This window comes from Colias philodice, chromosome 20 (assembly GCF_061535455.1).
Source record: "Colias philodice isolate Cphi_HAF_F1 chromosome 20, ilColPhil1 Martin Lab GWU primary, whole genome shotgun sequence".
In the NCBI taxonomy this organism is placed as follows: Eukaryota; Metazoa; Arthropoda; class Insecta; order Lepidoptera; family Pieridae; genus Colias; species Colias philodice.
Window position 1 is genome coordinate 1,769,669 of NC_143105.1, and position 20,157 is coordinate 1,789,825.

The window sequence follows — 20,157 nt, forward strand, 5'->3', positions numbered from 1 at the left end:
TTTCAAAAAGGTCTGTCTTTGCTTCGTGGATAATTAGAAGAGTGCGTTCGGATCCAAATTTTTGTACAAAAATTTTGTGGACCGACGAAGCTACCTTTACGCGATCGGGCTACATCAACCATCGGAATGAACATCTGTGGCTCCACGAAAATCCGCATGCAGTTAAAGAGATTTCCTTGCAGCATCAGTTCATAGTCAATGTTTGGGCAGGTATGATCGACGACGTTCTGATTGGACCAATCATTCTACCGTCCACAATGAACGGTCCAAGATTTTTGGAGTTCCTACACACCGATTTATTTTGATAAACATTCTCTTCTATCGTTCTTACATAAACAATTAGCAGTTTAATGCACTAAATTTTTCACAAAAAGCCAATAATTAAAAAAATACTTACACAAAAAAAATCTAAATTTTTTAGACTTTAATTATTTTTTCTATTTTTTGTTCCATGAATTAAATTGAAAAACGATGGCTGTGTAATTGTGGCCTTATTATGGCATTTATTGCACACAGATGTTGAAGATGGCGACTTTTTGATAAGAATTTCATGGACTGACGAGTCAAATTTTAGCCATGAAGGCATAGCAAATCTGCATAATTTGCATCACTGGAAGAAAAGAGACCAAAATCCGCACAAAAAAAGGCAGACTTCCTTTCAGCGAAAATTCAGCGTAAATGTTTGGGTTGGTGTTATTGGGCGAAATCTTATCGGCCCATTTTTTATCATATTTATTGCCAAAAAGACTCAATGGATACAATTATTTAGAGTTTCTTCAAAATGATTTACCTGAACTGGTACTACCAGTTTTAGAAGAACATGTGCCAATTGTTTTTTCAAAATGATGGCTTTCCGGCACATTACCAACGAACGGTACGAGAGCATTTAGATAATGCATTTCCAAACTCATGGATTGGTAGAGCTGGCCCTATTCCATGGCCGGTCCCCAGATTTGACATCCCTGGATTTCTACGTATGGGGACGTGCAAAAGAGTTAGTGTATGCAACAGTGGTGCCCACAAAAGAAATTTTTTGTGGAACGAATAAACACAGCATTCGTAAAAATGCAAGAGGAAATGCGGCTTTTAACTAAAATCTCGGAAATAAGAAAAAGGTGTCGTGCATGCATAAGGTGTGGAGGCGGCCAATTCGAGCAAACTTTGTAATTTTAATTTAATAAAAACAACTTAACATAAAAAACGTATTTTCATTATCTTGACTCTAGCAACAAAGTATCTCTTAGGTCGACCCCTGATGATTTCTGTCATGTAGTATATCGTTAGAAAGGGTAATAAGTAAAGAACTTTTTACAAAAAATAAACCAACATATTCAAGACGTAACACAAGAAATCTCGATATCGAGATCTTGATACATACCGAAGGTCAGGACTGGCTATGGACAAAAATGCATTACATTTGAAGGTGCCCAATTTTATAATAAACTCACCAGTGATATAAAAACAGCTAAATCGATGTATGTATTTAAAAGCGCCTAGCTGATCATACCAAAAGGATGTACCCAATAAATTCTATTTCGCCGAATACGCTGATTTCGTCGTCTTCTTCTTATTAATAAAAGCCATAACCTCTAAAAAACGCAACCCCAAATGTAACTTTTCAATGAACTAGTTCTTATTATTGCAATTTTACAATTATATAATATTAGCTTTATGTTAAAATTAAAATAGCGATTGTTTTATTGTTTAATGTTAGCAGTAAGATTTAACTGATTGTTATTAGTATACATATACATATAAGTTACTCCTTTGTTATCCTCATTCACATCATAATGTTTTTTTTTTTTTGTAACGTAACGTTTTTTTTTTTTGTAATTTTAACGATAACGACGACATGTGTGCGGTACTCCGAGGCCAAACTATTTAAAATACGGCCAATACTGTCACATTTAAACAAAAAATTCCAAGACCTATTTTATACACCAGCTCAAAACATTGCACTAGACGAGAGTCTTTTAATGTGGAAAGGTTGGCTTGAAATGAGCCGGGCAGCTTTATTGGGAATAGCTGCCCGGCTCATTTCGAATTAACTTTTCAATATCCATTATTATACACTGGATGGTTTCCAAAAAAAAAAAAAGAATAGAAGAATAGTGGAGGAAAACTAACCCCGAATAAATATGTCTCCTTCTGAGCTACCTAGCTTCTGAGTTTTGATCATTTGTCCGAAGGGTGGTTAGTTGATATGCAATGTAGTATTTTAGAAGAAAGACTTCGTAACCTGTCCAAAAAGGTAATACATATAATGCTCTCCGTCCCGCTCCGTTAAGAGAAGTAGAGTCAGTTTTACAACAGATCAGCGGATCAGAGGGTGGGCTTGTGCCTGAGAGTTTATTTGCCGATATATGAAGCAAAAATATATATGGATATTATGGCAGTAGTAAATAGATTAGGATTGCGATCTTTTCTTTTAACTTTAACATTCAATCCCAAATGGCTTGAAATACGAAATTCAACAAGTTACACCAAATTTTGATGGATCTTCGCACAGGAGTGACACTTCACACAAAAAATATAAAAGCTATTTCTCAAAACTAGAGACAGAAGTCACATATTGAAATGATGAAGGGATTATTAATTTAAAGTGTAACAGTAAGAATACAGCTACCATTAAATACAGAGACAGAGAGAGATGTAGAAATCAGTGATTTGTGGATAGTACCATACAACATTGCACTTTATCTTAGATACGATTGTCACTTCAATTTAGAATCAGTGTCCATTCGAACTGTCATTAAATACCTCTTTAAATATATGACTACAGGTCCAGATGATGAGTAGCCATTCTTCCAGACGAACTCAAAAACAATGAAATTGAACAGTACGTCACAAAACGGTACATCGATGTCACGAGACGTGAGCCAACTGTAAAGGTGTTAGACGTTCATTTAGAGAATCACCAATCAATTTTCTTTCAAGACGAGAAAAGAAGAGCCCCAGAACCTATTATTACATGAAATAACGCATGATAAATTAAATATCATAGTTATGCTTATCCTCACCATTATAAATGTCGCTACTATAATAATATGTTGGCGATTTTGCAAAAAAAAGTACAGTCAGTACTTAAGAAGGGAAATTCAGGGTTTGCACGCTAGTTATAGCCGTTGCGACCCACCAGATCCAGCGCATCCACCCCACGCAGTGCCCATATACTCAGTGGCGTAAAAAGTGTGTCATAATAATGTTATAAGTGGTATATATATATAAAAGGTATATGACAGAAAAACAAAGCAGATGCCGTTTAGTAGGTTGCAACAAAAAAAGTAGGACTAAATGTTGGAAATGCAACATTTACTTTTGTTTGACCTTTGATAGGAATTGTTACTTCCAATTTCACACCACAAACGTTTAATACGTGCTTGATATTGTTCCAGACAAAATTGATTGATGATCCGATCAAAAATATTTTCTAATTGTTACTTACTCGTAAAACGAGAAGAGATTACGGATTAAGTATTTTTTTCCTTCCTAAAATAAGTGTTCGAAGCTAGTACGTCCATATGCACAATTTAATTTTGAGACTCATTTACACAAAGTCATTAGAAGGTAAAACCGTTGATTATTCTATAAAATGAACTTTTATTAAAAACCTCTGAATTAATTAAAAACTCAACCGGACATTTCTTACTATTATGGTTAAGGGAAACCATCATTGATACTTATAATTTGTAAGAAAACTATGTTCTCATACGAGAACGCAGTCCCCATGCACTCGCACGAGGACTTTGTGAACAGTCGGGAAAATCATTAGATTTTTTATTATTTTTTGTAAACTGAAGGACTCCTAATAAATACATTTATTGAAAAAAAGGACAATTTTAGCATTCACACTTCCCAGGACCCAGGAGGATATAGGTCGACTTAACCTGTAACCCTGTTTGTATATAATCAACTGACTTGAGTGTTCTCTCGCATCTGTTATACTTTGAGTGGAGTAGTTTTATTCCTCGGTGCAACTTTTGTGTTACAAGATTGGACAAATACTGTTTTTACGGATGAAAAATGGGTCAATAAAAACAATATCCCGTTCCTGGGCTGATGATACTACTGCTTCGACCTACGCGGTACCATTTGGAATAATTTAACGCCTCATCATTTGCGACGCTATTACAGCAAAGTACAATATGCACTGCTGGCATTTAAATAGAAGAAATCAGGCGATTACCATGAAGAGATGAATGCAGAGGTATATGAAGAGTGGTTCAAAATAATATGCTCCTATCATTGGAAGATCCATCAACAATTTCTATTGATGTACCTTACCACTCAAAATGACAAAATGCCAACACAAGCTAATAAAAAACATGAAATTATTAATTGACTACGCAATAATGGAAAAAATGTGGACGACTCTGTGAAAAATAGAATTGTTAAAAATATTAAAAATCAAAAAGAAACCAAAACGCCATGTAATAGATGAAATGGCAGTAGGATATTGCCATATTTTCCTCAGGATTCTTCCCTATCACTGCCAATACAACGCTATAGAACTTATCTGGGCCCAAGTAAAAGGGGATGTTGCGAGAAGCAATACAAGCCCGCCATTCACAGTTAATTAAATGTTGGCACTAAAAAACGCTTGCACCTACGTGACAGCCGAGAACTGGGCAAGTGTTGTGGAGAGAACTAAACGTGTCATATTATGTCTAATTGAGACCGTGATATTGCATTTCAATATATGCACACAAGAGCTAATCATATGACAGAAGTAGAGAAGTAGAGAAAACACAGTAGAACATTCATATGACAGAAGTCTCCTCATCGGACGAATCTATTAATCATAATTAAATCATCGAACTAAAACGTTAATAGTGCCAGTTTCTAAAAATACTTATTCCAATATTACCAACAGTGGCTCTTGTTAAGTCAAAATATTGAGCAATATTTATTTATTTATTTATTTATTTACACACACACATAGAACTAACTATCATTACAGGTTAACCTAATTCGACAGAGTTCTTTTATAAATTAAGAAAAACAAACATATCTCATAAAAATATAAAAATAAACACGTTGTAACACAAGAACAGCCTATTAAGCCTCAATAATTCATAAACTTAACATAATATATACATAATATGAAAAAACAGAAAGACGAACATGTTTCATTTGAAGAATTACTATTGAAGTCTATTAGATGTAGCCACATCTTACCTAAGACTTCAAGAAAATGTGTTAGTCAAGAAGCAGAGATAATACCTAAAAAGAGGCATTATCTCTGCTTCTTGCCTAAAGCATTTTTTTATTGAGAACTAAGACTACCGACATCCCCATCATTAACAACAACTAAGATTATGTTATCCACTTGCCACCCCGATGTGAACAGAAGGTAAAAATTCCAACCGACCTTCACTCAGGTGTAGCAATAGTTGATTTCAAGGAATTCAAACCCGGTGTAAGAATGCCTTCAGCATTAGTTAACTCTTAATGGCTATGCGACACTATTAATCCAAAATAGCTTAGAATCACCTCTGACTGACTCCGACAATAATAGCAAACCATTTAAAACATCAGACCCTTCAGAATGTAAATTTGTACACGATCACAAAAATACAGTGACTGACAACGACAAATAACTAATACATAATTTATCAATGCTGAGACTAGACCATACTAAAAAAAATGGAGCGTAACAGGATATTCGAACTATATCATGAATATAGGGACATATTTTATTGTGAACAAATACCATTAAGCTTTACCAACGAAGTTAAACATCATTTTAGGATTGATTTTTAGATTTTTGGATTGTTTGCGTTGAAAAGAAATGTCAACAGACACAAGTATGGTGCCAATGTTCAAAATGACGCCTCTCAACTATTTTTGGTGCAGAATCCGTGATGAATATCTAATGCTTGGCAAAATGGCTCTAAATATTCTTCTCCCGTTCCAAACAACATATTGTGCGAAATATAAGGATTCTCAACCTATGCAGCCATGAAAACAAAATATCGTAAGACGACGCCGAACCTGACTTCAACTGCCTTCTATCAAACCTGACATCAACCAATTGATGAGAAATAAAAAACAGTATCACACCTCCCCATTAGTTTGATTTTTTATTTTAAAAATATCTTCTTCTACTTGCCATTTATGGTGAAGTAAGTACTGCACCAGTTCAAGATGATATTGGAAAATATTTTGGACTCTGAATTTGCTTTGGAATGCGTAAAACAAAAAGTCTGCCGTTTAAGATTGTTTTTAGAAAATAAATATTTACATTAACAACAGAAATGCGGATGGAGGATGTTAATTATTACACCGATTTGTGTGGGAACTGGGATAGTGTTCTTCGGTTTCTAAAATAACTTTTTCTCATAGTTTTTGCCTTTTTCTCATAGTTAAGTATTGCTGTTTTGCTTGCTAGTTTATTAGCAGTAGATTAGGTTTAAGATAATTAGCTTAAGCTTGTAATTCCACTGATCTCTGCGAAAGAAAATCTTTTTGGACTGATTCCAAACCAAACCGAACCAAAAACTTGTTCACATTGTATTCTCAGGTTTGCTGTTGACTCCGCAAATCTGCGGAGTAGCACCGCGCAAATTATAAGACTCAGTACGCGTCTGGCTCTGCGCTTGGCGACACATTTTTAGGCTGGCACTGCGCTTGAATGTTGTAGATTTTCGGTACAATTTGTGGTTTTGGAATTGTGACTCTTACTCGATTGTTAAGGCTCAAATATGAATGAAGAAGCGGGCTGCGGGGCCATCAAGACCTTAACGAACAAGACGGTAGTTGAATTATGGGTTGACGGACAGCGATATTGGATTCATTATTTTGACCTGTGTAATTATGTCAATAAAGAATTTTTATTATTGTTTTTATTATTGAAGATTATCTTGACTGGGGTGATAGCAGTGATGATAATTTTGATCCTGAGGACTGCGATACATCATCAGATGATGAAGAGGAGGCTGAAGACCGGCGGCTTATTACCGAAAATGCGGCATTAGATTTAGTACCGTTATTGCAATCTCAGACTTCATCCGAATCGATACAAGCTGAAGGGGCCACATCAGCTGCAGAAATATCTTCCAGTGCTTGGTGCACGTCTGGACAAACACATTGAATTTAATAAACAGAATGAATTTTTTGGCAGCCCTGGGAGCACCCCGATATCATTTTTCAACTTTTTTTTGAAGATGATTTTCTTACAATGATTTGCGAAAAAACTAATGCCCAAGCTGTGAAGTTATTTTGCCAAAGCACGGTAACGGAAAATTCAAGAATAACTTCTTGGAAAGAGTTGACTGTTCCGGAGCTTAGAGTTTTCTTAGGCTTACTATTTCACATGGGTTTCATTCAATTGCCCCGACTACAAGATTATTAGAAAAGTAATAGATTACTTTCTATACCTATTTTTGGCCAACATATGAGTAAGAATAGATTTTTGCTTATAATGAGGTGTCTTCACTTCAGTTCCGATATAGAGAATGACCCGGACCCTCTGTACAAAATACGTAGCGTCATTGATTATTTCAATGAGAAAATGGATAAATGCTATTATCCTGCACGAGAATTGTCTTAGGACGAGAGCATGGTGCTTTGGAGGACCATATATTATCTTTCCCGAGCTACGAAAGTCATTACTGTAGATAAAGAACAAACAAAAAATATCTATCTTCGGACCTTTCCATAGCAGCTATGTATCGTATGTACAAAGAAATTTGTCCAAATCCAGTTTCACTGAAATTGTACTCACAATGTTTCCATGATTTAAAACTGTCGTTTAAAATGCCATCTAAAGATACTTGCCACAAGTGTGATCTTCTTAACACAAAAATAGAGTTAGCTGTTGGCGAAGACAGATTCAATTACGAAGTTGAGCTTCTTGAGCATCAATCACAAGCTGAAAAAGCTTATTCAGAAAAAAGAATGGATAAAGATGAAGCCAAGCGCAATCCTTCTTTTGGAGCGTATACATTTGACCTGCAGCAATGCCTGCCTACGCCTTACCTGAAAACTTCTGTTGCTTTTTACAAACGGCAGCTATGGTCTTTTAATCTGACAGTACACGATTTAGCTAATGATAAAGCTACATGTTATATGTGCGACGAAACTATCAGTGCTCGAGGAGCTAATCAAATCGCGTCATGTTTGTGGCATTTTCTTATGAAATTGCCTCCAACAATCAAAGAAGTAACGTTTTATTCAGACACATGTGGAGTTCACTGTGCAATATGATTATTAGATTTTTAGAACTCTATGAGTGTATACAAAAAGCCTTGCTTGATTTAAAGTCGGACATCCGTTTCACTGACAACGAAATCACTTCTCTAACAGAATTGAAAGATCTACTTGAAACAGTCAAAGGAGTTGTAGAAGTACTATGTTTAGAAGATGCAACTCTTCTTACAGCCGATACTGCATTCAAATGTTTGTTTAATAAACTATCGGGCTATAACAGTGTACTGAGTTCTGAACTGCATGCAGCTTTAAAGAAGAGGATCGGAGAAAGATACCTTTTAATTCAAGGCGTCTTGAAATAGTTAGACGACGCTCAAGATTTTTTCGAAGATGAATCTATTTTTCCTAAACCGACTGTAGAGTTTATAAAAAGTATTGTTACGAAAATTGCTTTCGACGATGATGAAAACGTTCCTTTGGCATCACATGTAAATTTAGCCATTTCTGCTCCTGCATTCAAAAGTTTTAAAGAGGAGCTTTTACATAAATTGAAACCAACTAAAAGTAATGCTGCCCCTACTTTGTTTGCATCCAATTTAGAAAAGAACAAAATGGTTATATGTGAAATGGCGTTACACGAAAATGGCGGTGGTCGCGGAAAATTGTTAACAAAGGCATACCAAGCTCTTATTACTATCAAGCCGACAAGTGTCGAATCAGAACGAGCATTTTCTACAGCCGGTTATTTTTGTAATAAGATAAGATCTCGTTTAAATGACTCTTCTCTGGATGCTTTGATTTTCTTAAGATCTCATTTCCTTTCCAAAAAGTTTTAAGTTTTCAGATAATTTATGCTCTTTTATTAGTTGATTTATGTCTTTATGAATCTACTATTTTTATATGATTATATTGTTTTGCTTAGTTTAGGTTTAGGTTAATAGCATTTTTATTGTTATTTGTAGGTGGATAGGTGGATGCACTAGATAAAACGTTCCTAAAATACTTTAAAAAACCTTTTTAAAAGCAATGTTTATTAAGTTAAGAATTACATTTTTATAAGTTAATTTGTTAATTTCAATATTTTAGTTTAGCGAATTACTTTGTCTAAAGTTGATTATTGTAAAACTGATTCCTATTTCCTACTTCGTAATAAATAAACTAAACATTTTATATTTGTTTCCATGTAATTTATTTAAAAAAGTACTTACAAAAAAAAAACTCATTTTAAACTCGATTTCACCGAAAACCGGGTTTTTTGAAATAGTACTCGAAAAAAAACCCGGGTTTTAATTTTGGCGGGTTTTGCATTCCCTAAGCGGGGCCATCAAGACCTTAACGAACAAGACGGTAGTTGAATTATGGGTTGACGGACAGCGATATTGGATTCATTATTTTGACCTGTGTAATTATGTCAATAAAGAATTTTTATTATTGTTTTTATTATTGAAGATTATCTTGACTGGGGTGATAGCAGTGATGATAATTTTGATCCTGAGGACTGCGATACATCATCAGATGATGAAGAGGAGGCTGAAGACCGGCGGCTTATTACCGAAAATGCGGCATTAGATTTAGTACCGTTATTGCAATCTCAGACTTCATCCAAATCGATACAAGCTGAAGGGGCCACATCAGCTGCAGAAATATCTTCCAGTGCTTGGTGCACGTCTGGACAAACACATTGAATTTAATAAACAGAATGAATTTTTTGGCAGCCCTGGGAGCACCCCGATATCATTTTTCAACTTTTTTTTGAAGATGATTTTCTTACAATGATTTGCGAAAAAACTAATGCCCAAGCTGTGAAGTTATTTTGCCAAAGCACGGTAACGGAAAATTCAAGAATAACTTCTTGGAAAGAGTTGACTGTTCCGGAGCTTAGAGTTTTCTTAGGCTTACTATTTCACATGGGTTTCATTCAATTGCCCCGACTACAAGATTATTAGAAAAGTAATAGATTACTTTCTATACCTATTTTTGGCCAACATATGAGTAAGAATAGATTTTTGCTTATAATGAGGTGTCTTCACTTCAGTTCCGATATAGAGAATGACTCGGACCCTCTGTACAAAATACGTAGCGTCATTGATTATTTCAATGAGAAAATGGATAAATGCTATTATCCTGCACGAGAATTGTCTTAGGACGAGAGCATGGTGCTTTGGAGGACCATATATTATCTTTCCCGAGCTACGAAAGTCATTACTGTAGAAAAAGAACAAACAAAAAATATCTATCTTCGGACCTTTCCATAGCAGCTATGTATCGTATGTACAAAGAAATTTGTCCAAATCCAGTTTCACTGAAATTGTACTCACAATGTTTCCATGATTTAAAACTGTCGTTTAAAATGCCATCTAAAGATACTTGCCACAAGTGTGATCTTCTTAACACAAAAATAGAGTTAGCTGTTGGCGAAGACAGATTCAATTACGAAGTTGAGCTTCTTGAGCATCAATCACAAGCTGAAAAAGCTTATTCAGAAAAAAGAATGGATAAAGATGAAGCCAAGCGCAATCCTTCTTTTGGAGCGTATACATTTGACCTGCAGCAATGCCTGCCTACGCCTTACCTGAAAACTTCTGTTGCTTTTTACAAACGGCAGCTATGGTCTTTTAATCTGACAGTACACGATTTAGCTAATGATAAAGCTACATGTTATATGTGCGACGAAACTATCAGTGCTCGAGGAGCTAATCAAATCGCGTCATGTTTGTGGCATTTTCTTATGAAATTGCCTCCAACAATCAAAGAAGTAACGTTTTATTCAGACACATGTGGAGGCCAAAACAAAAACAATGCTGTTGCAATGATGTTTGTGGTTTTACGGCACATGCATCCAACGCTAGAGACAATCAACCATAAGTTTCTCGTCAGTGGACACAGCCACATGGAGTGTAATTCGGATCATTCTCTCATTGAGAGCACAAAAAAGAAAACGCAGATAAAAATAAACCACCTCAATGATTGGATTCAACTGGTAAGATCTTGCAAGATTAATAATGCGTTTAACGTTGTACCAATGAAGCTTGATGAATTCCTAAATTTTTCAGAATTAAGTTCGAAAAAAATAAAAAATTTGGTGATAAATTCTTATGGCAACCTGTAAAATTCTTGTAAAATGGCTGCAATATAAAGATCCCATAGTAGAAATTCGTTTCAAGACAGATTTGGACAATGAAAGCTCTTTTAAAGTAATAAATTACAGAAAAAGGTGCAAACAAAATTTTGACAACATACAGCTGGAAGTTGTATCCAAAGACACTTTACCGATAAGTAAAAAAAAAAAAAGGATTTGATGAATCTATTACCATTAATAGATCCCGCATTTCATGAATTTTATAAAAATATAAAGACCGATAATACCGATAATTCGGCCAAATACCGAATACCAAACAAAATGGCCGAATAGGCTTAATACCGAATAGTAGCCGAATATTCGTGGCAACTCTAGTTTTTAGGAAAAAAAAAATTCAAAGAGAAACTCAAAATTTGGAATTTGATTAGAAATACCCATTTGCATGTGTTTACACCACAAATAGTTAACAACTACTAACATAACAAATAAAAAAAGGTATAATGTTTCATATATTTTTAATTCGACAACCAAAAATTAAAAGTATAGTGTAGTAGGTATTTTAAAAAAATCACAATTTTATTCACAAGCAACAGGGCTGAACAATTGGTATAATTTAAAATGATAATAATTATAATTTATTTTCCCCAAACCAACAACATAATATTAGTAAATAGTCATACCAATGCTAAACGTTTTAACAAAATATATACAATATATAATAATGTTATTCAACTGAATTTCTAATATAAATTCTAATATAATACATATATTATTTCTAGCAATTGATGGTCAAATACATACATAAATGTAGTATAAATAGCGGTCCGCCCCGGCTTCGCCCGTGGTACATATTTCGTAATAAAAGGTAGCCTATGTTTTTTCTCAGGGTCTAAAGATTATCTGTGCCAAATTTCATTAAAATCGGTCCAGTAGTTTATGAGCCTATTCATTACAATCAAACAAACAAACAAAGCCCATTTATCGAAGAACACTATAGGTTATATATCATCACGCTAAGACCAACAGGAGCGGAGCACTGCAGGTAAAACCGCGGGGCACAGCGCTTTATAAATACTATATTGTTGTACTAAATGTATTTCAAAATTTTAAAGGATATAAAAAAAATGTGTGCGTGTACTAGTGTACACACGTAAGAAGTGAAACTTCTTTATGACCTTAAAAATGTCACGAGTATGGCGTAACGCAAAAATGTTGCACTAAATTTTTGTCCAACCCCGATAAAGAAGTTTCACTTCAATGATGATTTATTTTAAACTCAAATAAGTAACCTTCAATCTATTTCACGCTTCCAAACTAGCAACGGCCATTGCTAAAGCACCCTCTCTTGTCTCGTTTCCCCCAATGAAGCCCGTACTGTGACAGAATATGCAACCTTTTATGTTCGCTACTTCACTCAGTAGATCATCTCGTACCCCCCACCACTTCTTGTGTAATGGTTTCCTGGAATAAATTGAGATACAAATGACAAACATTGATATGTATATATTTTCGCCATTGATATACATTACTACTATTATAAAGGCGAAAGTTTGTAAGTATGGATGTATGGATGTTTGTTACTCTTTCACGTAAAAACTACTGAATGCGGAACTATGCGGGTTTTTCTTTGAAAACGCGAGCGAAGCCGCGGGTGGAGGCTAGTACATTAATATGCATTTATTTTTATATATTTTTCCCTTAAATTTACAGATAAATGGAAATTGAATTGTAGTTATAATATACTAGTGGTAAATTATAACTTTTCTGTATTTTGACGATTCAAAAGAGCTAAACAGAGTCTAGTTGAAGGCATAATTGTCCGAGTTGTGAAGTCCCATGTAAAAATATAAAAATAAAAGTAACAAAGGCACAAATAAACCCTCTTATCCGCGAAATAACATCAAAACCGATTTAGTAATTTCAGTTTTATCCTAAATACACATAGTGATACAAAACTTTAATATCACTATCATTTATGTATTATAAAACTTCTTAAGCAATTATTCATTGATAACAGTAAAAAAAAGACAGGTTGCACTCCGGGAGTGCTGGCAGAAGTGAAAACTTGATTATTAACGTTGAGCATGTTTGATATTTTGGAATGGTATCCGTCTTACGCTTTTTCGATCAGGTCACATGTCCTGACGCGAGTTTAAGATTTTATACCCATTACAGAAAAAGTGCTCAACGCCGCTAAAGAAGTTTTCACTTCAAAAATTATTACCTAGTAACAAAGCTGCCAGGATTCATAGGTACTGCTTGCACCCTCCAGGACTTCGGCTTGTCGTTAAACAACACATACATAATCTCTTGCGATAAACCCATTTCCTCTTCCAAATCAAACAAATGCTCTTTCCACGGAAACCGTTCCTTAAATTCCAAGATTTTACCCGACTTGTGCACTTCGAAACGATCCTCTAACGAGTTTTTCACGTAATCTCTAGCTGGCAGCCAGACTGATATGAAATAATTCACCGTGTATATAAATTCCTCGCTCACTAGCTTCATGGCTTTATCGAATATTTCATTGGTGCTTATTGTCTGTGAGGAGTTCCATTCAGGGTTCAATCTGCTAACTCTCGCGCTTAAGTGCGTGCGTATTTTATATCTAGGCTCCTTATCAGTCATGGGCACACCATTATCAATAGCGTCCATTTCTTCAATGAAGTTCTCGTAAACTTTTTTAAATATCAGTTTTAGGTCATCAGATTGTAAAGGATGTTCTTTTGGTGCGAGCGTTTGTATAACTCTCTCACCGTAGAATGCGTAGATGAGCCCAGCTGAGCTTAACCTGAGAATAAAATAGTAAATGTTTGTGGCATCATCACTACATAGTATAAAAGTTAAAACAAAGTCGCTTTTTCTGTCCCTATGTCCCTATGTATGCTTAAATCTTTAAAACTACGCAACGGATTTTGATGCGGTTTTTTGTAATAGATAGAGTGATTCAAGAGGAAGGTTTTAGTATATAATTTATTAGGTTTAAGACAAAGCGGGCGAAGCCGCGGGCGGAAAGCTAGTACAATAATAAGATGCCACTTATTAAAATATTTGCAGTATATGTAATGATAACAATAGAAGAAACTTTATAAAATTATAATTTATAATTTGTATAAGACTATGTATGAGGATTTAAAAACTTGATCACCTAATTTCTTTAATTAATCAATTTGATTAAATTTCTGATAAAATTATTAAATATATATATATTAAATTTCGGATTGAAATTGGACCCTGAACAAAAATATATTTAATACTATAATAATAATTATAGATGTTTTATTTATTATCTGTTCTAAATAACAGTACTAATTTTATATATAGTAATTCTCTCTTTGTTTTAGGTATATGTGCGATTTGATTGTTGTCAATTTATTAATGTTATTTCCTCAATCATGTATTATCTTCCCAATGTGACATTGGCAGAATTGTGCTTAAACAAAATGGCCACCCTTTGAAACAAAATCTAAATATATATAAATCTCGTGTCACAATGTTTGTCCTCAATGGACTCCTAAACCACTTAACCAATTATAATAAGATTCGCACACCATGTGCAGTTCGACTCAACTTGAGAGATAGGATAGGTTTTATCCCGGAAATCCCACGGGAAAGGGAACTATGCGGGGTTTTCTCTGAAAACGCGGGCGAAGTTGAGGGCGTAAAGCTAGTTTATTATATTTTTTTATAATCAACTGTTCAATTGTGTCTGATGCTGTTAAACATTTTACATATGACATGGCTATGCAAATCATTCCTATTACCGTTTAAACAGATATACAGATGGCAAGACATTTAGCTCTTCCCTGACATAAATTAAAAACTATAAGAAACATAACTTACTTAATATTATATTTATCACCCAATTCAGGTTTCAAGCTGCTCAGTGTCTCATTAAATTCCCTTTGATGGTGATCATATCTCTTCTTGTTATGGTCGAATATCGCACCAACGTCAACTACTATGTCGCAAGCATTGAGCTTCTCAATTTCCCTTGTTCTGATGATTTCCGCATCTTTGTATTCTGGGAGGCGCTGCAGCATGAAACAGGCCAGGACTTCATCGCAGTGGAATACTCCATCGTGTGTTCCGATCTGATGAATGAAAGATCTTATAACTTTATAAAGAATATTGTTTTGTTTATTTTTATGTAGGTGTATGTTTATATAATTATATATTTATTTTTGTTGTTTTTGCATTAATACTTTGTTTGTATTTTTGCACTATCCCATAATCTTCTTGCATTTCCTCTCCCGCCAGGTTGCCTGGTAGAGATTGCTGTTTAGCAATAAGGCCGCCTTTTGGGCAAATTATGCTTTTGTATTTCTACTTCTTTTTGCATACTATTGTTTTCTCATATTTTGTTCAATAAATAATTATAAATAAATAAATAAATAAATAAAGAATAGAAAAAATTCGATCACGAGGCGGGACTGAATCAAATGAAAGATCGTATTAATAACGACTTTTAAATACAAATTTTCTATTACTTACCTAGAAATAATGTTTATCTATATCTATACTAATATTATAAAGAGGAAAGGTTTGTTTGTATGTATGTATGGTTTTCATGCATAAACTACTGGAGCGATTTTGATGAAATTTGGCACAGATAACCTTTAGACCCTGAGAAAGAACATAGGCTACCTTTTATTGCGAAATATGTACCACGGGCGAAGCCGGGGCGGACTGCTAGTTTAAAATATTTAGGTAGGTAACCTAAACCTTTTAACCTGATTAAGGTTTTAATTAAATGATATGAATACTATGATTTTCGTAATTGAAATAAATAAAGCTGGCAGGTCTGTCAACATAAAGCGGGAATTGAGAACGAAGTTGTTATTTATATTTTGTTGGATTGAAAACACCATGAAATTGATAATAGATATAAGGATAATAAGTATATCGTTAACCAGAACCTTGTATTCTGGTGTAACACTAATCCCTGCAATCGTCAATAATTATTGTTTTTCATACTGCTTTTTATAACCTCAAAATTTACAAGCAAAATTCTTTACAAACTTAAAAATACCAACCTTAGTCATTTCGATTTGTTTAAAATATTGTTTAGATACACTAATGAATCGAGATTTCGAATTATTAGATACCAATACGGCAAGTTTAGGTAAAATACGATTAAACATAAGTTAACGATATCGTGCCGTACTTACAAACAAAGCGGCAATCCGAAGTAACTTTTGAATTTAATTTATCGTTACCAATAGCACATATTATGAGATAAAGGAACCGTTCTAAATGATTAAATAAAATAAATATATAATTATCACAAAAGAACACCGTTAAAATCTCGTTAAAATTATAATTTGCTAAGCTGCAAAATGCCACAGATTATAGAAGTAAAAGAGTATCAACCACGTACGTCGTACACAGACCACCTAAGAAATTAATAAAATGGTTTCTATATTGATTTAGTCAGACACAGTATTTTTTATCTATAATATTTACCTGAATTATAGCTATATACTTAGATCATTAAGTAATGGATAACACACGCAGGCGTTTCCCCTTTTGCCGAGGTATAAGATTATTCGAATCGAAAAATCTTATGCTTTCATAAAAACTACTTGCGTAATCGATTACGAACACTCTGCGTATTCGTAAAACATCGAAAGGACGTCTGCGAGTGCTCCGCTAAAAATGCCGTTTTGCACTGTCATGTCTTGCAGAAGCAATTCAAACATGTCGAATATTAAAAAAGATGGAATAACCTTTCATTTGTGTATATTTTTTTATTTTTTTAACGTACATTTCTAATTAAATGCAATTTCTAATAATCGTCGATGTATCGTTTAGCGATATGATCAAGACAAATAATCGAGTCATGTGTTTACTCGATCATTGATGCGGCTTCACGAGACTATCATGGAAAGAAAATATACAAATTTAATCTTTATGAACTAAGAGATAAAGTTGAATTTAAAACGCGATATTGAACCGCATTCCCCACGAGACTATAAAGTGATGTAGCGAGACTATCTTGAAGAAAAAATATACAAATTTAATCTTTATGAACTAAGCGATAAAGTTGAATTTAGAACGCGATATTGAACCGCACTCCCCACGAGACTATAAACTGATGTAGCGAGACTATCTTGAAGAGAAATTCAAATTTAATCTTTATGAACTTAGTGAAAGAGTTGAATTTAAAAAATCGTCGCTGAAAAGGTCGTAAATTTTTACGACTTTCTTAGTGACGGACTGCTTTTAACTTGAACGTCGATAAAAAAATATTTTTCTAAGTATAATTTGAAATGAGATGAGAATTAATCTTTATTATACATATTACAATTTTACACAACTGCATAAAAAGGAGTATAATGTTTATTTTGTAAATCTTGTATATATTTATTAAAATTTACGCTCGGCTACTTTTAACTGGCAGAACATTTTAATCGTACGGAACCCTTCGTGCGCGAGTCCGACTCGCACTTAGCCGTTTTTTTGTAATGTTAATCTTGTAACCTTTCTATTATGTAATTTGTTTATATGTATGTATTAATATTGCGTATATTTCAGATTTACAAAAAATTGAATTACAATTTTTATTATATCTGTAGCGACACCTTGGTACAGAAATAAAAAAAGACGGGTTGCACTCCGGGAGTGCCGGGAGAAGTGAAAACTTGATTATTAACGTTGAGCATGTTTGATATCCATCCGTCTTACGCTTTTTCGATCAGGTCACGTGTCCTGACGCGAGTTTAAGATTTTATACCCAACGCCGCTAAAGAAGTTTTCACTTCAAAAAAAGACAGGTTGCACTCTGGGAGTGCCGGCAGAAGTGAAAACTTGATTATTAACGTTCAGCATGTTTGATATTTTGGAATGGTATCCGTCTTACGCATGGAATATAAGGGCTAAAAAAAAGTCTGTCGTCAGCTGACGCGAGTTTAAGATTTTATACCCAACGCCGCTAAAGAAGTATTCACTTCAATAAAAATTTCTGTACCGATATTTATTTTATTGAATATAATATGTGATGTGTTGAATAAATACATATTCAAATACAAATAAAATGGCGTTTTATTGTTTTTTCGTATGCATATAATAATGATGAAAACGTTAAAAATGACCTATGTAGTATTTTTTATGAATATAATATTAATGTTATTTTTAATTTCAACAAAATTATTATTTTTGTAATATCGATATGGTTACATCCCTTTAGAGCGATTGTATTATTACGTATATGTACAGAGATTTTTCTGTGTAATCGATGTATGTGTGCAAAAACATGCTAGTCTGCCAATTTTGTATTAGTTTGAGTTTGTAAAGACACAAATTATTTTTGTGAATGTGTGATTGTTTTTCAAAGTGTGAGTTACCCTCCCCGCACCAAAATCGGCAGAAAGTTTAGTTAGAACATTTGCCAGCGTGCTCCATCCATTACTTAATGATCTAAGGCTATCTATACAAGATACTGAAATAAAAATCGGAGATAATTATTGTTCTAGAATCTAATTCTGAATAAACTTTTACTGTTGAAAAACCTTACTTTTTTAGTACTTTGTTGTTTTTACACGCTTTATATTAGCTTCACCTGTATGCACAGATCTAGTACAAGTAGATTTGCAATGCTATGGTGAAAAGAGATAGATAGCTACGCTTACACTATGTGAGTGAAGGGGATGTAGATACGTTTTTTTTGTCCTTATCTGCGTGGCCACTTTTTTGATGGCCTACTGTCAAAGCTGGGCCAAACAAACAAAGCAAATCTGATATTTAATTAGTTTTCTTGTGTCTACTGTTCTTTTTGGTGATAAATACATTTGGAAGTTAATTATAAAAGTGTTCTGAATGTACTACGTGTACTGAGTGTTTATAATTATGGGTGGTTGCAGCGTATAAGGCTATAACAGCCGCACGGAAACAAACGCCGATGGAATTTCATTTCATTCGTAAGTAAACAATTAAATAAAGATACATAATATCAGAATCATTATAATTGACTGTTTCCTATCAACTGATCATTCTTATTGTTAATATTTCGTGGTAATTTTAGCTTTTAAGTGTAAGATAACCTCAATCACAATGTTGCCTGCAAATGGGAAAAAAAAGTCCACAAAATTGCAAAAAAATGTTTGTCCCATAGTTTTCCAACGTAGGTATTCTGGCATTCGTAAAATATTGATTGATGCTAGTCGGTAAAATTGGGTACCATCTAAAAATCGAGAATACGTTCAAAGAATTTTAACGCAATTTTTTTGTTTGTAAACTTAAATTATCTCTCCTTGAGTCAAATACTACGCCACCAATCAGCATGAATGTAATTACTTATATACATTTTAAGAAGTTGATTTTAAATCACAATCAAATTCCATTGTTAGATTTCCCTATAACCCTAAGATAGATTATTTTCATATGCGTTTATTAAACTTTTGTTACATATTAAATTACTTTTTACATTAAGGCCCTTCGCTCATGGAGCTACTCAAAAAGAACTAGTCACAAACTCAAATTACTAACGAGTTGCCTGAGCGTCACAGCCCATACATGTTCTATGGAGATTCGCACACGACGCGACTAGCTACTAACTGGTGAGTAACGCGTTAGCAACAAATCACGCGCGACGCGTCGTGTCGGTCTCCACGCTACTGGTTTCCCGAGTTTCTTTGTTTTTTATTATAAAAATGAACGAGCAAACATTGACAAGTGACTGAAACCTTATAACTTGAGTAGCGTTGTATGCGAGATACAATTTGTAACTGGTTTGTAATCGTAATTACTGATTAGTTCAGTCATTTTTGAGTAGCTCCATGAGCGAAGGGCCTTACTCTCTAGTAAAATAAAAGTAAAATATAAATCTAATAATTTATATTTTTTAGTTTGAATCTGTGTAGTCAGTATCGGCAACACAAAAATATGATGATCCAAATTCCAATACCATCAACGAGCTATAGAGGAGT

General features: G+C 34.0%; 1 protein-coding gene and 1 long non-coding RNA gene across 4 annotated transcripts; one reads left to right on the top strand and one right to left on the bottom strand.

The window, feature by feature from the left end:
* Positions 1-11,728: 11,728 nt before the first annotated feature.
* Positions 11,729-16,592, bottom strand: LOC149479274 (MYG1 exonuclease). 3 transcript variants are annotated; one of them, XM_089707876.1, is made up of 6 exons: positions 16,577-16,592; positions 16,402-16,537; positions 16,267-16,306; positions 15,074-15,324; positions 13,455-14,021; positions 11,729-12,691 (listed from the first exon to the last, which is right to left on the bottom strand). In XM_089707876.1, the coding sequence occupies exons 3-6, from the start codon at positions 16,273-16,275 to the stop codon at positions 12,532-12,534; spliced, it is 987 nt and encodes a 328-aa protein (XP_089564002.1). In that variant the 5' UTR covers positions 16,276-16,306; positions 16,402-16,537; positions 16,577-16,592; the 3' UTR covers positions 11,729-12,531. The 3 variants fall into 3 exon arrangements, with proteins under 3 accessions (XP_089564002.1, XP_089564003.1, XP_089564001.1); XM_089707877.1 differs by lacking the exon at positions 16,267-16,306; XM_089707875.1 differs by having other exon boundaries at positions 16,267-16,537.
* Positions 16,593-16,711: 119 nt separating this feature from the next.
* Positions 16,712-18,656, top strand: LOC149479275 (uncharacterized). Its single transcript, XR_016317227.1, has 2 exons — positions 16,712-17,936; positions 18,131-18,656. It is a non-coding gene; the product is annotated as an uncharacterized LOC149479275 (long non-coding RNA).
* Positions 18,657-20,157: the final 1,501 nt, after the last annotated feature.